The sequence below is a fragment of the Rhodnius prolixus genome, unplaced genomic scaffold (assembly GCF_049639745.1).
Source record: "Rhodnius prolixus isolate KJV_2025 unplaced genomic scaffold, Rpr scaffold_28, whole genome shotgun sequence".
NCBI classification, from domain to species: domain Eukaryota; kingdom Metazoa; phylum Arthropoda; class Insecta; order Hemiptera; family Reduviidae; genus Rhodnius; species Rhodnius prolixus.
The window spans coordinates 465,651-490,313 of record NW_027411618.1 but is presented as its reverse complement, the minus strand read 5'-3'; the positions used below and the strand labels follow the sequence as shown (position 1 = coordinate 490,313).

General features: G+C 34.3%; 3 protein-coding genes across 11 annotated transcripts in view; 1 reads left to right on the top strand and 2 right to left on the bottom strand.

Moving 5' to 3' along the window:
• The window catches only part of simj (transcriptional repressor p66-beta simjang), a 26,152-nt gene extending 20,335 nt beyond the window's left edge, over positions 1-5,817 (bottom strand). For 3 of the 5 annotated variants that reach the window (XM_074134769.1, XM_074134768.1, XM_074134770.1), the window contains exon 1: positions 194-761. In XM_074134769.1, coding sequence (XP_073990870.1) covers positions 194-240 — 47 coding nt within the window. In that variant the 5' untranslated portion in view covers positions 241-761. Of the gene's footprint in view, positions 1-193; positions 763-5,678 lie in introns of those variants that run through there. The other 2 variants (XM_074134771.1, XM_074134767.1) reach the window with 2 other exon arrangements.
• Saysd1 (SAYSVFN motif domain containing 1) lies at positions 5,804-12,945 on the top strand. 3 transcript variants are annotated; one of them, XR_012460424.1, is made up of 4 exons: positions 5,804-6,103; positions 8,156-8,525; positions 9,575-9,710; positions 11,798-12,945. XR_012460424.1 is itself a non-coding variant. In XM_074134776.1 (3 exons), exons 1-3 carry the CDS (start codon positions 5,945-5,947, stop codon positions 9,577-9,579), a joined length of 534 nt encoding a protein of 177 aa, XP_073990877.1. In that variant the 5' UTR covers positions 5,804-5,944; the 3' UTR covers positions 9,580-9,764. The 3 variants fall into 3 exon arrangements, 1 of the variants encoding a protein (XP_073990877.1); XR_012460423.1 differs by having other exon boundaries at positions 11,795-12,945; XM_074134776.1 differs by lacking the exon at positions 11,798-12,945 and having other exon boundaries at positions 9,575-9,764.
• On the bottom strand, positions 12,414-24,663 carry LOC141457585 (uncharacterized). 3 transcript variants are annotated; one of them, XM_074134772.1, is made up of 13 exons: positions 24,530-24,663; positions 23,144-23,326; positions 21,711-21,863; positions 20,998-21,123; positions 20,808-20,924; positions 20,539-20,590; positions 20,350-20,395; positions 20,169-20,276; positions 18,446-18,572; positions 17,309-17,413; positions 16,203-16,318; positions 15,032-15,184; positions 12,414-13,919 (listed from the first exon to the last, which is right to left on the bottom strand). In XM_074134772.1, the coding sequence occupies exons 1-13, from the start codon at positions 24,533-24,535 to the stop codon at positions 13,742-13,744; spliced, it is 1,470 nt and encodes a 489-aa protein (XP_073990873.1). In that variant the 5' UTR covers positions 24,536-24,663; the 3' UTR covers positions 12,414-13,741. The 3 variants fall into 3 exon arrangements, with proteins under 3 accessions (XP_073990873.1, XP_073990874.1, XP_073990875.1); XM_074134773.1 differs by lacking the exon at positions 17,309-17,413; XM_074134774.1 differs by lacking the exons at positions 23,144-23,326; positions 24,530-24,663 and adding an exon at positions 22,577-23,123.

Here is a 24,663-nt window from a genome sequence, read left to right as displayed (position 1 = left end):
AAGTTGCCTCTTATACATTAGCAAACTGAGAAGCTATTACAATGTTATTCAAACAGAATTATCGACATAAAAACCAAGTTAAAATACAGTACAACTGTAATACACTATTAAATATATTAGTGTAATAAAAAAAACCGTTTTTGTACTTTTAATACTAAAACTAAGATATCTAGTTAAAAGAAGTCATTCCTACCTTAAACTCAAATCCACAACTTCTTCATCTATCTCCATTGCTTCCATTCTTGAAGGATTTGTTCTATTTAATTATTTTGTGTGTAATAGCAAACTCAAACCTCATAGCAATGAAAATACTAATCTGTATTATTGTTTATATTATTTTTGTCCAAAACACTTTAATAATAAGTTTTTAGTTCATATTGAAGGAGACTTTAATTATCTGTTCTTTCAAATGAAAGTTCATTAATTTTGCATTCATATAGTCTTTTTAAAAATTGAAAAGATAAACAAAAAACAGAGTAATTAATACACAATTAAAATAAAAAATAAGCTGGAAGCAAGTGTTTAAAATTTTCAGCAATTCACTTCATGAACATATTATATGTTGATAATTGACCTACTATCATGGGACTAAAACATTGAAATTTAAAAAAAAACGAATTTGCAAGAGAGCTGCATTGTGAATGCACAATTAAAAGTAAATCTATTTGAAAATTGTTCCAGTTAGAGAAATAAATGGTATCACACTCAGAAAACACATAGCTAACCTCTACACACTTTGCACAACCCAAATGTATACAAATGGGATATTCAACATTCACTATATACAAATTGAGAAAAAAATAAAATTAAGAACTTTTATTCAAAAAAAATAATTTATTGTTGGAAAAAATCAATTAAAATAAATTCCATGATTTTTAAAAATAGTAATAAAAAGAAGGACTAATTTAATTATAAAAATATTTGAACTTGTTTAGACATCGAAAGAAAAAAAAATACTGCAGCTATAGATTGGTATGATGCTGAGGTTATGATGTGGTTATGGGTGCTATAGTACTCAAAATTATCAGTAAATTAGTAATAATTTCTTAAAACGTGCTTTGAATTTTGTATGTTATTATGTGGAGTATCCCATTTCGTATTGATAATACTGTAATGTTTATGTGTTAATATTTGGGTATGAACAATTAGAACTTGGCTAGTAAGCAAACTTTTATTGCTGCTTACAGCTGTTAAAGTGAAAATGATTCATTTACCAAAAATGACTAATATCAGAGAAGTCTAGAATTTTATTTAAGCCGCTTAGTTTTTAAGTATTTCAGCGTGCGTACGGTAACTCTAATAATTGAACGGGATAAAAGCCTCGTAAGTTTTTTTCTATCATTTAATTCAGTGAAATTTTTATACAAACGTAACGTTGATACTGTAATTTGGTCGCTATTACTAGAAATCCACTTTTCATGTTTAACAGTATATAGTCAAGTATGACGTATGAGTTAATTTAAAAAAAATAAATTAATGTAATTAAATTTGAATTAATGTTGTTATCGAAGTAATTTTACAACTGCTCTTGACCTAAACTTAGTCAATTCTTGCAAAACATATTATATAGTTTTAACCCGTTGCCGCAAATGACGGCTATAGCCGTCCGATCTTTGTTGATATGTAGGCAAACGACGTCTATAGCCGTCGTGCACATTTTAATTAATAAAAAAAAGTACAGCGTTAGTACTAAGTGTACTAACGCATACACTTGTTAATTATTGAATTAGTAAAGCAAATGCTGTATAGTCGTCACGACGGTCATAGCCGTCATTTGCTCTGGAAAGAGAAAAAATGACATGATGAGCAAATGACGGTTATAGCCGTCGAGAGTTTTTTTGGAAAAACCGTGGCCAAATGTGATAATTTTTACTTCCACACATACAACTTACACTTGATTCCATCTGGCAGTCATAAACAATTGAGAAAAAAAAGTGTGTTTCTGAGCACGATCATCAAATTAAAAGTGTGCGGCAACGGGTTAATGTTGTTATTTTGGATCAAGTCTTATCAAAATGATTAAACTTGTTACATTTGATGAAAAAAAAGTCAATTTCAGTCATGATTTTTTATTATGCCGAGCTTTCGACGTAGGGACTAGGTCATCTTCAGGGCTGTGGAACATATTTTACAATTTATAATAAAACTACAATAATTCTATTAAAGTGAATTTGTATACTGTAAAAGAGTTTACAAAATGATTTCTTATTGACAATATATTTTACATTATCTGAGGTTGGTCTTCTGTATTGTCTGCTTGTGAGCTGTGTGTGATCGGTTGTGTTTCGTTGCCAATTACTGTAACTATAATACATTGTAAAATATGTTCAACAGCCCTGAAGATGACCTAGTCCCTAGGTCGAAAGCTCGGCATAATAAAAATATCATGACTGAAACTGGCGTTATTTTTTTATCATATTGGATTAATAAATTAGTCACCAAAAACAATGAACAGTTGTTACGTTTGTTAAACCTTTTGCTATATGCAGAGCATTTGCTTATGGGGTTATTACCTGCGCAGTTACACAGATTACATTGTTGCCTAACATTGGACAGTTGTGTGGAATCTTTAGTTTTCTTTTCAAAGTCCACAGCTATATTAAAAACACTTGAGTGCTTTAAAAAAAAAAAAAATTCACACAGAAAAACGTACAATACCACAGTTCAGAGTATAACGAGAGTTGTAGAAAAATGAGAGGTTTTATGTTTAAAAAAAATTGATAGAGTAAGTTTTTTCTATACTAGTAGCGTGAGAACATTCGTGATGAGAACCTCAGTTTCGACAATTCCTTGGATTATCATCTTTTTCGTTAAGGTTCTTTTTTCATATTATTATTTTTTTGTTATTTATTCTGTATTGCATATATTTTTAAATAAAAATTGTTATTATCGTCCTGTAAAATTAATCAAGTTTTCGTATCCTTGTAACAAACAAATCAATTTTTAATTTAATTGACGAAGTTTATTGGAGAGAATTGAAGTTCTGGTGGAGTTGATCAACATCTGTATCATTTTCGGTCTTTACAGAAAAACTGCCTTCGATTAAAAAATTTATAACACATTAATTTTTTTAAGTTCTTTAAACCACCAGATATTAAGGATTATTAATGATATTTCTATCCTTTTCCGACAAAAAAATGAAATATAAATTCAGGTCTTGAAAACTAAAACGTATTTTAGACGTAACGCTCTTCGTTCAAGAGTTGAAAGTTATGGAACTGAAGGAATGAATAATTGAAATATCTTTTGTTTTTGTTTTGAGACTTGATGGCTATTGATAAGCTTTGGTTCGCAAAGCTCATTGTTTGTAGTAGTTAGTTAATTGGGTTATTATTAACTGTTACAGTAATTTTTATTTGTTGTATGAATGCCGAAATTCAAGAATTAGATTTCTCTTATCCACGACACCTTATTTGGTGGTTGGGCGTTAAGCCCTGCTAGAAAACTGGCAATTACTTTTATTTTTACTTTACTACAGATATTAAGTTGCATTTGATTGTATCTGACAGCAATTTTGATCCATTAGCTGAAATCTAAGAATGATATTTAGAAAACGGATACGTTTTAGAGCCGAACTTTGATAATTTATTCGCTTAAAAATTTTTAAGCATTGTTACTTTTGCAATTCTTTAAGTGCAACATTTTTTTGACTCATTCGTGTTCAATACAATACTTACATAAATATATTTTTAATAGCAATTAAACAAATTTGATTTTTTTGTAATATCTTTGTAATGTAACTGACTTTCAGAAGTGCTTGTCCATGCTCTGTGACAAAGATATTTTAAAATGATTTTTGATAATCAACTACATATAATAAAAAGTGTGTTCACTTGAGAGTTCAAATAGCTGCCGTGAGAGCGCTAGAATCGTTAAGGATTAGTTCTGAAATTTTTTCTGGGCATAAACTCAACTTAAGTAAAAAGTATGTAAGCAAGTTTAGTAATCACATGATGTTAACAAGTCTTCCAGGATGTGATTTTAAAAAAAAAGTATTTAGATACTAAATTACTAAAAGTCAAACAGGAACTACTTGTCCTACACTTCAGAGAGCTTTCGTGCAGACTTTGCTTGGTTTGAAACTTGCCGTTTCTTTTTAATTGTACTGTTTCCGAAAAAAGAACAAAGTCGCCATGTAGAGGTAAATGAAAGGATGATTAACATTGTATGGTCCCTTCAGCATCTAATTCCAGTAAGGAGGACCCAACTCGTATTAATTCTGTCAAAGAAGTAAAAGAAAAACGAAAAAAAATCTTCCCTTGGCCCACTTCGAAATCTCAAATTGTATTTAAATGTAGATTTGATTTGGAAAAATAAGATACATACACCCTCCTATGCATACGCCAAAAACAAGTGCTTCTGCTCAATCCAACATCTTATATCCGAGGGAGAATATCACGAACTGACAGCATATTTCTGACAGTGAATGATTATAAAAATTAAAGTAAAGTAATCGCCTATTTTTTCAGGCGGGGCATAACGTCCAACTACCAATTAGGTGTCGTGGACGGAGGCGACTAGCAAACATACTTTACTGTTTTCTTTTATTAACCATTAAATAAAATTCAATGCCAAGACCGGGAATCGAACCCAGTACCACAATGCATATTAGCTTTGCAGACCTCGCCTCTAACCGCTCGGCTACCGTGGCACCTCAGTGAATGATTATATTCTTCCCAGTTTTTAAAATAAGCTTCCAATTTTTCCTCAGTATATCGCAGATTTTGCTTTTATGTCAATTGGAAAATCTGTACGAGAGGTATCTCTCACCGACTTTTGAAATTCATCGTCTTTAGGAAAAGAAAAATTATGCTTATTTTCAGATTTAGCTGCCATTTTGATTCATTTCTACTTTACTTAGTAAATTCTGTTCTTTGAGCTTGGCCTAAGTTGGCCATCAACAAAAATGTCATCCCAACCGTCGGTAGCACCATTTGTCGTTGTGCAGCTATTTTCATTCTGATTCGATAGTGTTGTCAAGTCTCTACCGATTTTGCGTTCTCTAGAAATGTGTGTGCTGCCCGGGTCCTGTCTCTTAAGTCTTTTGGTGTATAACTTTTAGCTCTTTGTGGCTTGTTCATTTCGTTTCAACCACGGTGCTTCATTCATGTATTGCAGGAACTGATCTAAAGATATCCTGAATATTTTCATTCTTAAATTGAAGATTTGGTCGGAGGTTGGCATTTAGTGTATTAAATGATTGCCCGAAATATACACTGGCATACGTCGACGCCCTTAAGTGATTGAAGTCCGAATCTTTATAATTCAAACTTTATTATAATTGCAACTTCGCTGGATGTATAATCGGACGGTCTAATTGCTCTGTAGACTTGGTTTCTAGATGTTATGAATTTGTCTGTTGAAGTAAATTGTGTTTCTGCAACGCAAGCTAAATCGATATCATACTTCTCGAACTTTCTGCGATTATTTGGTTTTGAATTACGGTGAATATGTGCTATCACATATGATAACACACACAGTGGCAGAAAAATTTGTGAAAACCTCTTAAATTATATTTCAGGTAAAAAACTTATAATCGAAAATCAGCACATATAATACTGCCTTTTCAAATAGTATTTTTAACACTTGTATATCTTTTATGAACTAATAGTTTCGATTGCAGGCAAATAATAAATAGGCTTATTTATATATATATATATATATTTTTTTTTACATACCAACGAAACTCCTTTCAAGAGCGGGGCGTTGCCCGCGCATAAGGGTGGTACTTAATTAAGCGGTTCAAGTTGGTGGTTTGAAGATTCGTTCAGCGCCCGCCCACGTAGGTAAACTTTTATAGATTTGGAAATATATCCCGTGCAACCCACACACCAATGTTTCCATATTATTTACCCCAGAGAAGGTTATATATGTTTTTGTGGTTTTTGCGAGCCAGTTTGTTTTTAATTTTTTCATAAGTTGTAGTTTACATTATCACTTTAGAATGAAAATGGAAGAGAAATTACTTAAATATCGAAAAGATAGAAATAGAAAAGTAGTTTTTAATAGAATTACTAATTATTTTAAAAATTTCGGACTTACATTTAAACATGGTGGAAATGTTTCGACAGCAAATAGTGTTGAAGACAGTTCTGTCAATCAGGTATTTTGTGTAAAATTATATTAAATTACTAATAGATTGCTAGCAATACCCATTGCATCTGTCAGTTCCAAATAAAGCTCAGATATGTGTCTTCTTTCCTTACATTGCGAAATCTGTGAGAATTGATTACCATTTCGTCATTCTTCCCAGTTACATCCTGTCCTCAGAGTCAGTAGAAGTACAGAATAATAGTTTTGTTTGCCATTAAGCGACCAAAAAGAAGAACACCTACGGCGACACAAGGTAAGTCTAGGACAGAAATCCATCTAAAGATCCACAATAGTCCTAGAAAACCAGGTAAACAGCCTGAGCTTTTCCACGGTCAACTTGTTCCCATTAATGATCATAAAATCTTTATTTGTTACAGCGAATTCTGCTTTTCGAGGGCTGGAACAATCATATTGATACTTAATTGTAACGTTGTTTTCTTTGCCATCAGCCATCAATTGGTTTTCGAATATATTCACTTCCACAGTCACATTTAGGATCTCTTAATCTCTTTAATATATAAATGAAGTTTTGGTAACCCATGTCATTTTGATGTAAAATTGTTTTTCACATTTCATTCCTTAAAACCAAGGTTTGCCCGGGATGCGATGCAGAATGTCGGAGTAATATTTGCCTTTCTTTTATTTCCATAATGGTCCTGCGATATATCTAAGCAGCGTCTCTTCAGAGCATTGTAGAAACCTTTATTCCAGCCAGAAAACTACTGGCTCTACATCTATACCGATGGGTCCTCTATCCCTTGAAGTGTTTAAATACATAGGTGCAGGCTGTTTCTGCCATTAGGCCTAAGTATTAGTAGGCGCTCCATTTCGTTAATAATGAAGGTAAAATATATTTAGTTTTTGTTGCTGAGTTCCTCACGCGATTGACCATTTCCTTTACTAGAATCAGCTTCGTTTCCTTATAACTGCACTAAACGTGTCCTGCTTGCCGCATTCTCTAAACTGAGAGCAAGTCAGTTTTATCATTTACTGGAATTTTATCATGGCTTAGAAATCTTTGAAAAAAGAAGTCAGAAAAAGAACATTGTCAGCTCTCCTAAGTAGGCCGATTACTGCAGGCTGACATGACAGCAAAGTTCGAATCGACAGAAACAATAACCAGGATGCAGTTCTGACAATTGTTTCCACACAGCCACCAAAATAACAGATATTCCCCAAACAGAAGTTCAGTCTTCAAAGTTTGAACATGAAGTGTCTTCTGCTAGCCCTAAAAATATACTAAAACAGCGTGCACCACTCTCACCATTATCAGGGATAGAGGACTCATCGTTTTGTGACAAATCTTTTGTTTTGGATGGCGGCCACTCTCAATTCAACGTCCCAGCAAGATACGTCTTTCCTAGGTACATACCTAGCCAAGAGTTACAGAAGATCGAAAAAAAGCTCAGAAGGTTGTTGGAGAACTCAGAGCTCGCCTGTGAGGATGTTCATCCTCGAGACTAGGTTATATTCTACTGAGAATTCTTGGGAAGACAGTAGAGAAGGTTAGGATTTTAGATCATTTGACGCAGGAAAGTAACTTTATCTTTGTCGCCTGTATATGTTTGTTTCTTTTCCACAACTTCAATTCAAATTTATCTCTCCAATGTGAAATGGCTGATTCCTGCCCATATTTAACGTCTGAAGCCGTATCACTTACAGTTATCCACATAGTTACTAAGATAGATTGATAGATAAATAAATGTGTTATTTAACTAATAGTTATTTAACTATTAGTTAACTATATTAACGATAAATAATAGTTATTTAACTATTATTAACATAAAAACTTAAGAAGTGGACAAAAATCAATAAAATTACAATTCTTTATTAAAAAATAAAGCAAAAAAATAAAATAAAATTACATATCGATGAGTATTTAACTTCCTGTGCTTAGAAAATTTAGTCTGCAGATTCAACACAGCACAGCCCAAACACGTAGTTGACTCTCAAGTTTGCATCACTTATATTTTAAAGATATTCATTTATATTCACTGGTGTGTATACGATTAAACTTCATTTTAATCCTTACATTAAATATTATCCTTACATTATGTTGCAGGAAAAGAAAGCGCTGGTTGTAGAGCAAGTGCAGCATGTTGCAGGCCTCAGTGACTCCGCACACCTAAGTGATCAAGAAGAAATTGATGATTGCGAATCTATTGATGATGCTGATTCAATAAATAATAATTATTTTAAACAGTTCCTTCTCTTTATAGTTTGGATAATACTGTATATATTCTTTGTAATTATTGAATTTGGAGCCGTGTATTTTGTCATCTCAATTTTAGTGTTCATTTATCTGAATACGAGGACAGGTTCGAAACCTGCTAACGAGATCAGCGCCTATTCAGTGTTTAATGAAGGCTGTAGACCCATTGATGGTACAATAGATGCTGAGCAGTTTGATCGAGAGATTCGTGGTGGTTTCTGTAAGTACAGCCACGAGAAATGAAACTTTTGAAATGCTCTGAATAAGATTTTTTTAATTATTATGTAGCTTGTCAGACGAAATAAAGAATATGATGAAAACACACACCAAAATTCTGTTATAACAGTTTTTGAAGATTTTATTTATACTTCGAAATTTTGCTAAATATTAGCTCTATTCTATTATAAATTCCTGGTCAAATATATAGCTTCACTAGAAATTATTATATTTCTTTTGAAAAGCTTCGTGTAATAATCTTAATTTCCTTATCTTTTACCTCGCTTTACTCTTCACTTTCCATCTTGTAGTGTGAACTGTGATTTTTATCGTTGAATAATAGTCGACACCAGTCTACCTGTCAAAGTGTTTGAAGCAGTATAAAATCGTGCAACTTTAGGCTAGCAGTGAACCTTTGCCGGCCTTCCTGCGTTTATGCTTACTTAGTCTGGTCCTCTTCTACCGTTTGGTGTTGAGGAATGACAAGGTTGCCACCATTTCCATCTATCCTAGCAGAGGTATTTGACTTTGTTTCAGGGTATGTTCCTTTCTTGCCATGTCTTTTCCTACCTCTTGGCCGAGTACCCGAAATCTTCGCTAAATATACCCTCTTAGGGTATAGGCAATCACTCATTCTCTGTACATGGCCGAACCATCTTAACTGGCTGTCTTTAATAATTTGCTGGAGGGGATTCTTGCGTTTAAACCAGATTCATCTGTTTTTTGAAAGATGTAAAAATCACGGATGTTAAATTTCTGCCTTGTTGCAGGGTAGAATTTTGTTTTCTCCATCCATTTTGCGCACAATAAATATATAAAATATAAATATATAAAATAACAAGCGAATAGAACAGTAAAGAAAAACTTTATTGAAATTATCAATATCCATTTCTTAGAGTAAACGCTGTAGAAAATTGGCGAAAAGCAAACTTGACTTATATTGGGCTCTGAAATTTTGTTAAGACAGCACAGTTTTCTGTCTAGGGTTCTATGGTTCATTCTCTTGTGGCTCACAAAAACTTATGGAGCGTTAACAACTTATTTCTGTTTCAGATTGAATTGAAATTCGCCCAGAAGACGAGGCAAGATGACTATTTATTTGGAAATTTCAAATTTTGTCCCTGTTTACGATGCCGGTGGCTTTTTTGTTTTTAATTGAAGACTGTGATTTAGCTCAACGTTGGACCATGTAAAAATATAAAATTTATTCCAATTTAATTTAATAAATACTATATTTTACGGATTGTGTGTGTGTTTTTTTTAATCTTTTGTATGCCATAAATAGGTTGAATCGCTAAACCACTAATCTGAGTCTTAACATGCAAGTTTCCTTAGTCTAATACTAAGTACTAAATACTAAAGTAGATATACGAATACATGGCATACATGTATGAGCAGATCTGCCAGATTTGATTACTTACACTTATTTTTATTCAATAATTTAAATTATACAATAGAAATAGGAGATATCAATATTGGTGCAATCAAAACTGTAATATAAACCTAAGTATCGTTTTATGTTTTTATACGGGTCTATTAGGTTTAGATCTTTAAAATTGGTCTTTTATTTTCATTTACCCGTCGTTTCTTCATGGGTAATGCCCTAATCATGACTGCTCCCATGCGGAGTTTTGTTTGTGAGACAAGCTTGGTGAGGACCCATGTGAAAGTGGTACTGGATCTACTTCAAAGTCAGTAAGTCGTAAATTCTCGGTGCTCCGGACGAGCTTTCAGAAGCATGAAAATGCAGTGAAAAGTTGTGGTTCAGGGTAGTAGCTTCAACTCCGTATTATAATTGAAAGGGAGGATTATTGTGGTCATTTGTTGTTTTTATGTTTATGTAATTTTTAATGTGAAATTATTACTATTTTTTTTAAGCTCTTGTGCTTTCCAGCCACGAGCTTCAAACAGCTTAGGCATCTTCAATGAATAAAGGTCCCTTTAACCTAAGCCATTCTTCTAATCGATGGCTTCGCTTGCATTTCAAGAATTCCATTCTCGTTCAGGTCTGCATTTTGGCCTTCAAATATAGCTTTTATTAAGCATCTAAATTCTGTACTCTTCTTTTCTTCTGCAGTTGTGCCTAAACCACGTAAAACTATCTTTTCCAATTTGGGAACACACTAATTATGAATTCTTGGTTGGAGATATTCAGACAGACTTCCTATGAATGATATAAACTTGTAAGATGTTTATTTCTGTGTGTACTTTTAAATTATCATTCAAAAATGTTGGTTTAATTTCCTTACTATCTCTTATTAGTATACAAGACACAAGTATGAATGTGTTATTAGTCAAGATTTTAGTGGGTAGACCGCGACAAATTTTTTAAAAAAAGTCCATCATATTTTCATAAATATAAGAGAAGTTAATCATCTCAGCTCAATAACGATGCAGCATTTCAGTTTTCCATTAATACAGCAGACACTCTGCTTGACATGACGTCACGCTGATTTATTTTTGTTATTATCCTAATAAAAAGCTTAATACACGATGTTTATATCCTATTGAAACAATAAATTAACCACAGCTCTTCGGATAGAAGATCGCAAATTTTACAGCCTGTCGAGTTTAGCTTTCTTAAATTACTTGTTACTCCAACAAAGAAAAATGTCTGAATCCCTTAGAAATATCTGATTTATTGTATAAATTAAACGAATAATATATAATTATTCTTTTACTTTTTTAAAATAAATCTTTTTGAACAGTATTATTATTTTGTTTAGTGTAAATGTGTCTTTGATTAGTTGATTAATTATGAAGTAAAATAATTAGTGTAATAATAATTTTAATATAGGGAAGGGATTAGCTATGTGGTTAGCGTACTGGACTCACACGTGGAGATCCCGCGTTCGAATCCAGCTGCTGACCCTTAGATTTTTTCTTCCTAGGAGCTTCTTACAGCTCACTGTCCGGTGATGGACAGTGTTGTCTGTAACGAGAGAACACTGTCCGGAGGCCGGCAGTGCACTGAAAAAAGCTCCGGGCGCCAATAACCTTAGATGTTGACGCGTCTTAAATCATTAAAATAAAATAATTTTAATAATAATAAATTAGTGAATAATCAGGGGTTGTTTTAAATTTCTTGTGACAAGAAAACCCTGATTTCTTACTTAATTGTGGACATTATTTGAAATGACTAAGATTATCTTAACATTTATTACTGCTATTGGGTCTTTTTTCATATTTCATGTAAATTAAATATATATACTTCATACATTTTACTTATATAACTTTTAAATTGTTTAATTCAAATTTAAATGTTGATTCAAGAAGCTGAAGGGATTTCTGCAACTGATGAAGACCACGAGAGTTGTGACTTCTTTTAAAAGATAAAAAGACCAACCGGTGTCCTGATTAAAAAAGACACAAACTTCACAAGAAAAAGTCTTATGTTTAAATTATGATTTATAATTTACTATTATAAGTAAAGTAATTCAGAAAAAGTGAACAAGTTATATTTTAATGTAATTTCCTAAATATATTGACCTATCCTAAAGTTATTTTGCACTTTTTAGCGTTCATCACTATTAACACCGCTAATTAGAGTAACTTACTGCAAACATTCTCACGACCAAATTACAAGTTTTTAATTTAAAAAAATCCTCCAAATTTTGAAAAAAATCCTTCGGATATTAGTCTTATGTCATTATACCATTAATTAACATGGACAGCGAGTCTATCTCTTTCAGAGATGCTGTTTCTAGATATTCTCCTTCGTCTGAAAGCTAAAAGCTAAGGGCAGAAAAATACTAATACCTTCTCAAAATTATCGATACCCAATATCGTGTCGGGAAAAAGTATCGAGCATTCAAATATCACTAGGTGGGTCACCCATTCCTCTTGAGTGAATCAGGTTTAGCACTTGCAGTTTGAATCAAGAAACAGAAAATTGATAAAATAATAAATAATACTTTATTTAAATATAATGTAATTAGAAACATTTTATTAAGAATATTCCAATACTGGCAAGAATTATTTTGTGTTCATTTTTATAAATAATGATGTGTGACATTCTGGGCTGTCATAAACAGACTAAATATGAACGACTCACATTGAGTATCGAGATTCAGATGGGACTATCTGTACTATGGACTGTAATGGAATAAATGGAGAAAAAGCTTTGGGAAGAGAGTTCAATAACACCGAGAAAATAATAAAAATTGTGCTAATTAACGTCAATTATGCCTGAGAGGCATTAAGTACCAGTTAATAAATTACCTGTTTTGTAAGTGACAATAGTTCCACTTCTGCTACTGAGTAGCGTATCCTTAGATATAAACCTGCGTAAAATCTAAAAGACCATACTTTCAGATAATAATTATAATCTGAATGTAAAAGTGATACTTGTCTCATTTCTAAAACTTAAAAATACAAATATTAAACTAAACAAGAACTATCCGTTTAAAATAATTTCCCCAAAACTAATCAATAAGCTTTAATTGCTAGCATTGTGACAATTTATTCCGTACACGACACCTAATTGGTAAGTGGACGAAAAGCCCGCCTAAAAAAATACGCATTGCTTAATGTATTAATAAAAAGTATTTAACTTCTGTGTTCCAAATGCATATTCGACACGACAATGCATTTGAGTAAACAGACTATTTTCTTTGTCTTATTCATCATAGCCAGTATGTATCCCTGAACGATTTCAGACTTTCATTCATCATCAGAGTCTGAAACATGTCAGGTATACAATAAACACGCGTGCTAGGACGGATAAAATTAAAGATATTTGGGACGAAATTAATATTATCCAGAACTGCGGAGCTAACCACATTTTAAATAGTCTCTACTTTGTTAACCAGCAGTATCACTCATTTGCATAATTGAAATCTCGGTCCTACTTATCTTAGCCTTTTTCTGCAGTAGATTTAACAGCACCATCAACTTAGAAACGAAAATGGTCCAATAATTTTTTTTTTGTTTTTTACAGTACATTTTATATCTTAGAAATGCTTTTAAAACAGTGTTAGCTTAGAGGTGGCAGCCCCATTTCTGCAAAAGTCATAATTTTTGTCACATCTGTGTTAAGGATGTCAGAATGAATCCTAATTACCCGAAGTCACAACATCAAAGATTTATATATAATATTAAGTATTATATTTATCTTTACAAAAAATAAATAAAAATAAGAAATTCTAGAAATATAATTTTTGAGAATCATGTAAACTGAACTTACATAATTTTGAGCATAAATTTATGCATAAAGTTTGTTTACAAAGATGACAACATATTATCACATGTTGTACTTTTTGTCATATTTGTCTTATATTTTAATTTCAGAAGTTGCGCGACTAGTTCTGAATTGGCTGTGTCTAACAAGGCCATTTTGCGTTGCACAATAGCTAATTCTCGGGCTTCTTCGCGTTGGTGTGATTCTGTATTGAGTAATCTGTAAAAGAAAAGAAGATAATCACCTATTTGGAAGAAGGTACAGGGCATCTGGGCGATGTCGAGGGATTTCTTTTAACTTACAAATGAAAGATGGTTTGTTTATTTACCTCTAAACTTCCTCTATATGACCACCTTAGCAGGTAAAATCTGCAAATATCTCAGTTTCATTACTTCTTTTTTAGAAAATGTTACACCAGGTAGAATGGGAAATAGCCACCCTCCGTGTCCGTATTTATCCCCTCATTTCAGTGACTAGTAATCAGAGTTAGGTGTCTAGTCTGGAACGCTTGCTTTCGAAATTTTGGACGATGGGAATGGCGTCTTATGCGGTCATTGGCTATCCAGTACTGGGTGGGGATTTGTACTCGCGTCAGAAGCGAAGATCTGGTGACTTTCAGAGGGACAGCCCGCCCCGCCATCTTTACCTTAACGCTTTTATAACTTTTGGGCTGGAGAGGTTTACTTAGGGCCAGCTCCATTCCAGTCCATCCCACTAGCCTTTCAAACAAAACAAACAGCATAACTTGCGGTCCCACGATAACTATAATAGTTACGGGTCTTGATCCAGTCCGAAGAATGCCCCTTTCGATTTAATTTGGCCTTATGTTTCCTTATAAAGCACGATAGGCACACATAACATCCCCAAAGAGTCTGACAGCTAGTATGTCTATAACTATTTGACAACTAGCAGGAAGAGTTAGATAGGAGCAGAAAGTGTTTTATACGTAACGGCTTTGTAATCTGAGGGAAATAAAAACTTAATATCAGTCCACCAACCAATACCCATTCGCAGGAGAGGTAGAAGGGAGAAAAAGGAGTTGCTGCACTGTGCGTTTGCTGGTAGAATTACGAGGGCATAGTTCACTCAGACTGGTTGCTAAGGTCATACGTTTATTTGTGAACTCTGCACTATTTACCTAGTCGCGAACTTTCCGTTTTGGCGACCAATAGGCGCCCTTTGTTTAATGAAAAAAGAAGACTCCTTCAAGATGACATGCGCAGGTTGCGCACGTTGTTCTAATGAGAATTTTGCGCCTTTAATTTTAAATTCAAGTAAACTTAAATTTGTTCGCGGAAGAATTTAGGTTATCAAACTCAAATTTTCTTTACCTTGCTGCAATTGTACGTTTTTCTTCTTGCAGACGACGATAATCAGCTTCTACTTGTTTGCGGAATATCTCCTCAGCCCTGAGCCTCTGCCTTTGCACGCTCAACTGAGTCTGTAATGTTTCAGCGCGGCATTCGCAAGCATCAAGTCGTTCTCTGTGGTAAAAATTTAAAAATATTTTAAAAAGTCAAAAAAGTGATACCAAATAAAAAAAATCTGTGGATTACTACAGAAGTCTATCTATGTAAGAGTTTACCTACTAGAGGAAAAATAATCTGGTTCGAACGCTCACGAGACAATCCCTTACAAAAATTTACGTAAAATGTTTTTAAAACTCAAAATTTGCACCAAAGTTGATTTTAATATTATATATGTCCACTTTTTTCACTAGAATAAATGGAACTTACCCCAAGAACCCAATAAAAATTGATCTCCGAGAGAAGGTTTCAAAGCAAAGTGAAACGCCGAACAAACTTACAAAATTATGTAAGTTCAAATGAAACACTTAGAATCTTGTACGCGAAAAACATAGAAAACTCGAAAACCTGTTAGTACGAAGCCCTTTCGGTGGGCTAAAAAATGTTCTTCTAACTTATTATACAACTGGGATTTCGGTTAGATACATATTTCAAACTCAAAAACCCTGTATTGGTTTAAGAATTGCACAATATTTTGAAACTGCACTTAAAATGAGTCCTTAATTTCACTCCTCTCTAAGAACCCCCCCTAGTTAAATAATACTGGGCATAGTTATAACAAATAGCAATCAGTTTCTGAGGTTGCTTGTATTTTATGAGGTAATAATTAGAGTTTAATACTTTAAAACTGCTAGTATAAGCTTCTGCCATTATTAAAGGATAGCAATGAAATAGTTTCTTCTTACAAAAAAATCGTTTAAAGCTAGAAATTTTATTTTTACGTCAAACTTTTATTCCACCATTATTAATTCGAGTCGATGCCTATTATTACTGGGACATCTTAATTACTGATAAAAACTGCTTTATCCAAATCAGAGATAGGGCCGGGTACATTTTAGAGCCAGAAATGAAAGAAGGAAGTTTCCACAAAGTTGTAACCGGTCGGATACTACTCGATCGTATCAGTCGCAGAGGAAGCAGTTTCTTCGATGAAAAAAGTTAGCCCCAACATGATCTTGATAGAGTAGAATCTTACCTCATTTCCTCTAGCAGGAATTTCCTTTTTGCCTTGTACTGGATATGCTTCAAGGCGAGAGTGTTGTATTTTTCACCCAGTACCGTGAGCTGAGCTCGCAGGTTCTCACATTCATGCTGTAACAAAAAAATCGACACTGTTATCCTGTTAGTAATACGCTCACGGAGAAGTTTGCATATAGCAAGCGATCTATGGGGCAGGTAGAGAAAGCTATGTACTAGAACTAGGACTGCTAGTAGTGGTAGTAGTATATATACAGAGTGTCCCAAGCTAAATGGATAACGACTTTTTCTCGGAAACTAAGATAGCTAGAAAAAAACTAAAAAATACGTGTTCCCTTAGTTTTTTGTTAGGAATCCAAATTTACTTTGTAAATTTTTTTCGGTGCTTCCAGAAGCAAGATACAGGCACCAACTTCATTTTTTCAAATGGGAAGGTGCGATTTTTATTTCAGAAATAGATTCCTCTATTTTTTTAAAGAAAAATTTACTTGAACTGTTTTTTTCTGTGAGCGATATTTTAGGAGTTATGAATGAAAACATGATTCTTATTATAAACGTCAAAATGATAATATTTTAACGGTTTTTTGATTAAATAAGAAGAAAAGTACTATTTTATTACAAATTTTACTCCTCATTAATATTACAGATCATGCTCGAAATGGCGTCCACCATTAGAGATGCATAGATATGCACTTTCCTGCCAATTGCCCCTTACTGCCAAAGAAATAGTTTCGGCTTTAACCGAGTTACAGGTATCTATTCTCTGCTTTAGTTCATCTAAAGATGCAATCCCGGCTTGATTCTGATGCACCTAGATTTAGAAATGCTTTTTGATAGCCCATCAAATTTCCTATCGAGATATCTCTTTACATGCCTGATGGTGTTATATCCATCACGGGGGCTATTCAGTGGCCACCTCTCTCACCGGATTTGACACCTATGGACTATTTCCTTTGGGGATACCTGAAAAACAAGGTGATTATTCATAACTTTTTTCTTTCTTTCCTTATTTCTGCTTATCTAAAAGAATTTCTAAATCTAGGTGCATCAGAATCAAGCCGGGATTGCATCTGTAGATGAACTAAAGCAGAGAATAATAGATACCTGTAACTCGGTTAAAGCCGAAACTATTTCTTTGGCAGTAAGGGGCAATTGGCAGGAAAGTGCATGTATATGCATCTCTATGGTGGACGCCATTTCGAGCATGATCTGTAATATTAATGAGGAGTAAAATTTATAATAAAATAGTACTTTTCTTCTTATTTAATCAAAAAACCGTTAAAATATTATCATTTTGACGTTTATTATAAGAATCATGTTTTCATTCATAACTTCTAAAATATCGCTCACAGAAAAAAACCGTTCAAGTAAATTTTTCTTTAAAAAAAATAGAGGAATCTATTGCTGAAATAAAAACCGCACCTTCCCATTTGAAAAAATGAAGTTGGTGCCTGTATCTCGCTTCTGGCAGCACCAAAAAAAATTTACAAAGTAAATTTGGATTCCTAACAAAAAACTAAGGGAACACCTATTTTTTAGTTTTTTTCTAGCTATCTTAGTTTCCGAGAAAAAGTCGTTATCCATATAGCTTGGGACACCCTGTATATAAGAAACTTGTCTCACAAGCGCAATACAGGAAATCCTTAACTTGAAACCTCTTCACCTTACAGTTGATAAGTGGGCAAAGGTTACTGCCCTTAAAGTAAGAAAAGGCACTGGAGAAAAGAGCCCACTAACATTAGATAGTGGACATCCCTGGACCTTGCTCTCTTCTCTTGAATTTCCTTAAGTATGGAATGATACAGCTTTGCCAAGAACGTTTCTTCGAAATGAATACGAAGAGAGTGGAGTGATGAATCCGTTCTTTGTAGCATTGTAGAAAATGCGATTGGTTGGACCTTTAAGGGAACGGAGAAGATTTGAGGCTTGCCTTGATTTGAGTAAGTTTTGCTTGCTGACGGGATTTGCTTACAGGGTATTGCCGACTCAGAAGGTACCTGAAGAAGCTGGGCCTAAAACGGATAGTACTTGCTAACGGAGACAGTTTCGTCAAGATAAATTATCGAAAACTAATCTTTCATCTTTATATGGCTACCTGAAGATGCACTGCAAAAAGGAGAAACCGAATACAGCATATATCTTTCATAAAAAGTGTTCATGAGAATTTGTATGTGTAGCCATGCAATCCACTAAAAAGCTCCCACACCAAAACCGTAATATACATACACTTCAAATATTAACCTGTAACTTTTTAACCTCCTCAATTCTAGCTAATTCATTGCATGATTCCAGAAGGCTTGACAGACGTTTCGGCGAGCCGACACTCGCCAATTCACTAACTAGAAGCGACGGAGGCGTGGAATCAGCGCTGTAACCAGAGAAATTAGCTGAAAATTAAAACTATATGATGGAGAGTATAAAAAAAGTGTTTTTTAACTAAAGAATATCCATGGCTTTAAAAAAAAAAGTCAAACATACGTTTGATTTTCACAGACACGATAATAAAATAATATTTAGACTCTGCAGATTGTCACTTTTCGAAATATATTCCAACTTCAAATAGAGTGCCGTGTTGCTGGTGGAAGGTATTCATAGTCTGGGTGAAGTCGAGGGGGAAGATATCCTGATCCGCGGTTTGATCAAACAGGTTCAGACTAGGCGTATTAAGGTTTTACAGGAAGTCAACGATTCAGATCCAAGCACTTAAAAAGACTCGCTCTGATGTACTTGCCGTAGAACTGATTGTGACTAGTTACTAGCCATCCCACACGATGGGAAATGTAAAAATGAGTATGTAGACTAAGGACACATGAATTAATCTTCAACAGACCCCATCGCAATGCAATCTTCGCTAACATCTCTTTGACATAACATATGCTTCGTCAAAAGAATAATGGATTTACAGACGAAAACCTGGGGCAGGTTAAAGATTGGATCGCATCGGCATTTGTGCCGTTAAAGATGTATAAAATTTAAATATGCAATTGTGTTTTCCTAGAACTATTAAGGAGGAGTTCATAGGCCATTCGTTCCCAATGGACATTCCATGAATCACGATAATATTATTTACTGTAAACAACAAGATAAAACATTTCTCAAATTGTCTCAGCGTTAGCCGGTTCTTTCGAACAAAAAAAAGTTGTTTTTCCAGCAACACACAACAACAGATTACTTCTAGACAACTTCCCAAGTCTTTTTAATAACTGCGGGACATATCTAACTTGTCAGATTATAGGTTTCCGTCAAGCTAATAAAAATAATTTATGACAGATCAATAAAATTAGTATTTACCACATTCACACACACAGTGTAGTTTTAATAACTGTAGTCTTCAGAATTTAGAGTATCCAGTGAAATTCTTCAATAAACAGTGTAGTGTCATGCACCTTAATATTCTTTAGCTAGAAGCTCTACAGTTTAAAGTCTACCAGCTAGTTTCCTTCAAAGATTTGTCTTCCCTTATTTTAGCTAAGCCATTCTCCGTTTTACTGAAAATGACCTCTTTAAGGTTAATGGTAAACGAGTATTCTACGCAAGGTGGTATCAAAATGTGCTCATTGTGGAAGATTTGAATTTTAAGATTCTTATTCTCCATGACTCAGCTTACAGCTAAGACTTGGTACTCTCTTATTATCACCGTCTGCTTCATGACCTACTTTTTATGCGAAAACTATTACAAATACAGAAAGCGAAAAGGTTTGGAGTGCGTTCTAGAAGTTTGGAATGAATACCTTACAAAATACCTGGTGTTTAGAAAGGACCTAAAATTGTAGGTTCAGAGATGGGAACTAAGCTAGAGAAAATGGCCTATTCTTCCAACAGCAAGATTAATGAATTATTCACTAAACCTTCAATTTTTAAAAGTATACACTTTCCTAAATCCTAATAGTAAAGTTTGTCCAACATTGTCAGCACTCTATACAAAACAACAACAGAAAGATATAAAAAAAAAAGTATACATTACCCATAACTTTGTGAAAATTCCTTATGAAATGAATTGGAGAACGGCTCTTTGCAGGAAATTTCTCGACTTTCAACTTCACATATCTCTTGAGAACATTTCGAGTGTTCACTATAAAATAGAATGCAAATAGAAATTGCGCCATTCAGATGCAGGTTATCCATTCTTGTTTGCAACATCTTACCTCATTTTAGTTTTCTGATCCGTAATCCACATATTCGGTCTCTCACCTAAAATAAAAACAAAAGTATGCTTGTATTAATAAGAGTAAATGTCCCAATATTAAAATAAAAATTATTAAACTCCATTCAGTCCCCCAGTTTTCCTAAGAAAATTTTGGGTGAACTATTAAGTTTTTTTTTCCAAGACTTACTCAATCCTAATTGCATTTCGCGCTCCTCAATTTCCGCTAACGCTTCGGAAAGCTGAATCCAGAGAGCCAGCATGGCAACAAGACAGAGCTCAATCAAAAAACATAATCTTAGATCTCAATTTGAGTTGCACTCAAAAATTTGGTTCGCATAAGAGTTGTGCGAATTATCTGTTTAGAATTGTGTAGCTGAGGGCACCAGTTTCTGTTTTGAACTATTTGTACTGTGCAGTATTTGCTGAACAAACAAGACAACTTTCAAACAATCTTACCTTGAAAGAGAGTCTATCGTTGTCAATTTCCAGCTGCCTGGACGACTTTTCCAGCAAGGTGACCCGGTCAGACATCTCTGCTACCTCTCTCTTCAGACTCTCCTTTTCAGACGACACCTGGAAGAAAGCGGGCCATCTATTTAACTCCTCATCTCACTCCATGTTCTACTTACATAGTTTTCTTTCTTACCTTTATCATTTCGGCCAAAATATCCGTATCTGAATTGAAGCTTGTGCTATTTGAGGACAGCTTTAAATTTTTCAAAATGTCCAAATCAGCCACTGCTCTATTTCTTTCTTCCAGTAGTTTCAAAACCTGAACAGTTTTTTGCCACTTGAAATAGAAAATCTGTGTGCGTGGATTGATTTTTCAGAATAAGTTATATATGTAATACAATATGACAATTTATCGGGTTTTTTTGTACCAAAATTTGCCATTACAACCGGATAGGAGATTTCTAAGCCACTATCTCTACTACTGGAATTAGAATTCGTAAGACTTTTTCAGGACCCATTTTGTCACAGAGCACCCCTACAACCTAGTTGGGGTCTTAAACAGCAGCAGCTTGTCTTCGATTTGTTCGCAGTATTTGGAATTTGCCAAGGCTAAAATCTCCTTTAGATGTGATGTGGTAGCACATTTAAAAGAACCTCAAGGCCGTACTTAATATGGTCTGGCGCACGTCAGCTTTGATAAGTTACGAACGTTGGGTCTTAATTTCATATATTTTTTTAGCACAGCCCTTTGCACCTATCGAGTCACACTATCTCTTCTATTTTACTCCTGCTCACCGGAAAAGCTAGATTCCGATCACTGGTTTCTTACAAAACCCAGTCTTGGGTCTTATTCTAGATCTGAAGGCCTACCTTATTTTACTCGTCACAAAAACTTCATGTACATACCTTATCAGCTAGATTCGAACCCTCTGTATTCACTTCGAATAATAACAGTCCTAATTTCTCTTTTTCTTTCAGTAACTGTAATCTTTCATTTTCCAGATCATCCGCTTTTTCTTCGGCCAATTTCCGCATTTTTCCAACATAATTTTCCATTTCCTGCAGCAAAAAAAAAAAAAAAATTAGTACTAATTTTTTAAAACCAGCGTATTTCTTGTGCTGGGGCGAGCAACCTGTGTGATCTTGAGGACCACTAATTCCGAATCGAGCACCATACAATTACATAATGAATATAACTTAAGAAATTCCTTAATTAGCCGTGATTTCTCTAACGAGTTGTCATCAGTTAGCTTCCAGTCTCTAGATCGAATCCATTGCAGCCATTTAAATAAAATACAAGGCCTAGACCGGAAATTGAACCCAGCACACCACAATGCATTCTTATCTTTGCGGGTCTCACCTCTAACCGCTCGGCTATCGTGGCATCTACCTAAATACTTATGTACACATTTACTTATCTAAATTCAAATTTTTGTTACTACTGTGCCTCACAACCATATATTCCACCTTGTAAAAATTTATCTTCCCTACTTGTGGCCACATTTCCACATCTAAATCCCATTTCCGAAATAAAGAATGTAGCTTTTAACAATATAAGTACAAAATTAGATTGAATTGTAGTTTATAGAGTAAGAAATAAAATTGGCATACATATTAAACGTTGAACATAATTAATGAAGATATATACTTAACAGAACTATTGAATCACCTCGAATAAAAACCGTCCTCTCATTTTAGCCGTAGAAGGATTTTTGAAGTGCAAAATTTAAAAAATTATACAAAATTGCTGTCCTTGATTTCAAGCCGCTTACCTTAAATGTGCAATGAGGCCAACGGCGAAAAGGATTGTCCGGGAAAGTTTAGGGCGCAGAGAAAAAGAAAAACGGAATTTTATTACGTCTGATACAAAAGGAACTTGAAGGTTCTTTTGAACAGATGGGTAGGTTGACGGAAAAGAAACCGATAGTGATTGGTATGCTTGGTGACCCCACAGTTTAAGTCCGTTTATCCATGTCTGTTCGATATGTTTAATTCAATATTTGTCTTCTATTGTTAATTTAGATGGTCAGTAACGTCTGTCAGAAGTCTTTTTGGTAGTCTGCAACTCTGTTTACTTCTTGTATTTAGTTTGTGTGTGGATGAAACGTGAGCAGCTTGTCAATTTATATTCCAAAGTATAGAATTAAATTCCTGTAACTGACTCCTCTAATTAGACTCCTAGTATTGGCCCATAGATGGATTCGAGTTATTGAAAACGGTAGTATACATTTCTATCAGTTTGTTTAAAAGATGAGTTATCATGAATTGCAGGAAGAGATAGTGGGCCAAATTCACAGAGACAGCTAGTTGACAGAGTTGAAACAAACTGAAGTTGACACCTCGATCTCCTCGTGTTGCTGCTCGTAAAGTTTGTCCAACATCCTGCGCGAGTTCCTGAGGTTGCTCTCGGCGTCGACCAGCCAGCGCCACACCTGCAGCAGACGGTCTTCCAACCGTAGACACTCGAAGTCCAGTCCCTCCTTCTTAAATCTCTGCCGCATTTCACCCCACTCATCTTCACACTGATCGCAAAAAAAAGGAAATTAGAATCTAAGCTTTAAAAATGAAAGTACTAGAAAGAAACGAGACTTTTTCTTTTACTGATATACTCATCCTTAGGCTTACCAACGTGCACCAACTGTTTACAAACAGAAGAAAACTAAAATAGTAGTAATACCATGCTTCTTGAAAAGTTTGCTTATAAACAATCTTGCCTCAAACAGTGAACGAACTCTTCGAAGTTTGTGAAAACACTAATATAAGACATTTCAGGCTGCTTATGTGCATCTCAGCTGCTTACATACCGACAAATCATTCTGTGTACAAAATTTTAATCCGAGGTACCACTTCTTCTGGAAAACGAAATCCAGAGGAACGAAGAACCAAATAAATACTTAGCATTCTTCCCAACACAAGTCTACACGTACAGAGAGGACCTGAAGTTGAACAGATACACTTTAAGGAATCTTTCTACTCATATTAAACGATGGCAACATAACTGTTAGAGGCACGATCCAAACACATCGATTTGGCAATTATACCACCACACATTGTGACTCCTAAACTTTATACGTCATTTTTCTCAAGTAAATATCTAGAACACACTGCTTGTCGTAATAATAATCATCTACCAACAATATTAGAAAGGTCAAAGAAAGAAAACGTCGGCAACTACCGACCTTAAACTTTGGAAGGAAGTTTCATCTAGAAACGGAGAACTTACTAAAGGATGACTGCTAACCCAACCATTTTCCCTTACTACATAATGAACATATTCTGATTCTCATCATTTTGTAGGGAGGTTTTTTTTTGGGGGGGGGGGAGGAACAAGGGCATCGACTGTAGTCATAGCGTCTGGATGCACATGGTTGTTGAAATTATTGCAGTAATTTTTTTTTATACGGAATTGTCTAGTATAAAACCATAATATATAGTTTCCTTTTTCTCGACAGCATTGAAAGTAATCTGTAAGTGTATTCTCAGTTGCAGAGGCTTCTCGACAAATGTAGCTGCGTATAGAAAAATACTTTTACTCGCACCTGAACAAGAGTATGACCTTCAACAACTTTGTTGGTGATTATTAGGCAGCAAAATATACTCTCTAAAAGTTCGATTATTCCAATTCTGCTATGTTTCTCGAACTGTCGAGATTTTCTAACAGTAATACTTAGCAAACACCTAACAGTATCATATACATTTTTAAAAAAGTAATACTGTAGATTTACCTGCATTTCAGCTGTTATCTCCAGCACAGAAACATCGCAGTGCCTAGAAGTCAAAATAAACAATTCAGCACCATATTGAAACCTTCCCTCTTCACACAATGTCCATCTGCATAATGACTAATTCTAATAATTGT